We start from the raw sequence: 1891 nt of genomic DNA, 5'->3' as shown, positions 1-1891 counted from the left end.
ACACACACACACACACACACACACACACACACACACACACACACACACACACAGAGGCACACACGTACACGTACACACATATACACACACCGTTATATTCACTTATATTTTGTAAAAATATTATGAAATGCTGAAAGATTTCGTCGTACGTCTGCAACTTAGCCACAAAAGCTTTCATTGTATGAATAATGATTTCAAACTTTGGCAGAAGGCCAGTAATTCCGAGGTAGGAGTAAGTCGATTATATTGACTCCGGTGCTTAACTGGTATTTATTTTATCGACCCCGGCATGCTAACGATTCTGTCAGCTTGTCGCATTTTTCATTGTATAAATATCATTATTTCGTAACTTAAGGGCGGTGAGCTGGCAGAATCGTTAGCACACTGGGCAAAATACTTTGTTCCGAGTTCAAATTCCGCCGAGGTCGACTTTGCCTTTCATCCTTTCAGTGTCGATAAAATAAGTACCAGTTGAGCACGAGAGTCGATGTGATCGACTTACTCCCTCCCATGAAATTGCTGGCCTTCTGCCAAAATTTGAAGCCAAAATTATTATATACTATGAAATGTAAGATTTCGTCATATATCTGCAACTCTGTCACAAAAACTCCCATCGCATACATATCCTTTGGTAACTTGAAGGTGGCGAACTGGCAGAACCGTTAGAGAGTCGGACACAATGCTATGCAGTATTTTTTTCAGGCTCTTCACGTTCTGGTTTCAAATCTCGATGAGGTCAACTTTCGCTTTCCTCCTTCCAGTATTAATAAAATAAAGTGCCAGTCAAATACTGTGGTTGATATTATAGACTTGCTCCCTTCCCTGGTCTTTTGCTAAAACCATCCAAAAACAATTATTTGACGACTTCATCGTTAAAAAAGCCAGTATGTACATATGCTTCGCCAATTCTTTCTCACTCTGTTCTACCTACCTGTCTGTCTGTCTGTCTCTTTCTCTCTTTCTCTCTCTCTCTCGTTTAGGCTCACATTTATTTCCATATTTATTTTCTGAAACAAGTGCAGAAACCGACTGTCACTTCCATCCATTTTCTGCTTCTTTTAGCGCGCATTCATTGCGATTCGAAGCACTCGTTTATGAAAATCTCATTTGAATTAATATCCCCTTATTTCCTTATTCTTTCTTTTCCTACTCATTTACGTTTTAAATATCTGAAAACTACGATTTCTTTCTATCATTTCCATCATTAATTTCTTCTGTTTTGTTTTTTTCCGCCATTTCCTCTTTCTCTGTTTCCGTCTCCTATTTCTGCATCAACCCTTTCTCATATATATAAACTTCTTTTTCTATTTCACTCCCTTCTTCATCTTCTATTTCAAGTATCTATTACTCTTCTATGCTATTTCTTCCAATTATTGAAATTCGTGTATTTGTGAACAATGACATTACGTACATCTCATAATACTGTGTTCGTTTTCTTCTTTTCATTGCAGTGTTGGTTCCAGCATCGACTAGCCTGCTGGCGCCAACAGCAGGGACTTCCGGCCAACGGTGGATCAGTGACGGATTAACCACTTTGGGCATACGGACACTGGCAATCTGATTGTATAATATGATGCAGAATGGTGCATCACACACATACACACAAACACACACATGCATACTCACACAAACACCCATTATTTGTATATTGATACATAGATTTATACAGACTCACTAGCGCGCGCATTGGTACAAGTTACCACAATGTAGATTTCATCTTCAACACACACACATACATACACGCACGTACAGGCACGCACACGCACACACAAACACACACACACACACACATACATGCTAAGTAATTCCAGCATGACCACTGTGCATTCATTGGTTGACATTAATAAAATAATAATAGCATATGTGCATGCACAGTAACACACACGAAGAA

General features: G+C 39.0%; 1 protein-coding gene across 1 annotated transcript in view; it reads left to right on the top strand.

Annotated features, from left to right (window-relative positions):
• Nucleotides 1-1891, top strand: part of LOC106884273 (homeodomain-only protein-like) — a 61760-nt gene extending 59869 nt beyond the window's left edge. The window contains exon 2 of the mRNA XM_014935562.2: nucleotides 1452-1891. Coding sequence (XP_014791048.1) covers nucleotides 1452-1529 — 78 coding nt within the window. The 3' untranslated portion in view covers nucleotides 1530-1891. The remainder of the gene's footprint in view (nucleotides 1-1451) is intronic.

Source organism: Octopus bimaculoides, chromosome 14 (genome assembly GCF_001194135.2).
Source record: "Octopus bimaculoides isolate UCB-OBI-ISO-001 chromosome 14, ASM119413v2, whole genome shotgun sequence".
Lineage (NCBI taxonomy): Eukaryota > Metazoa > Mollusca > Cephalopoda > Octopoda > Octopodidae > Octopus > Octopus bimaculoides.
This window is presented reverse-complemented; position numbering and strand designations above follow the sequence as displayed.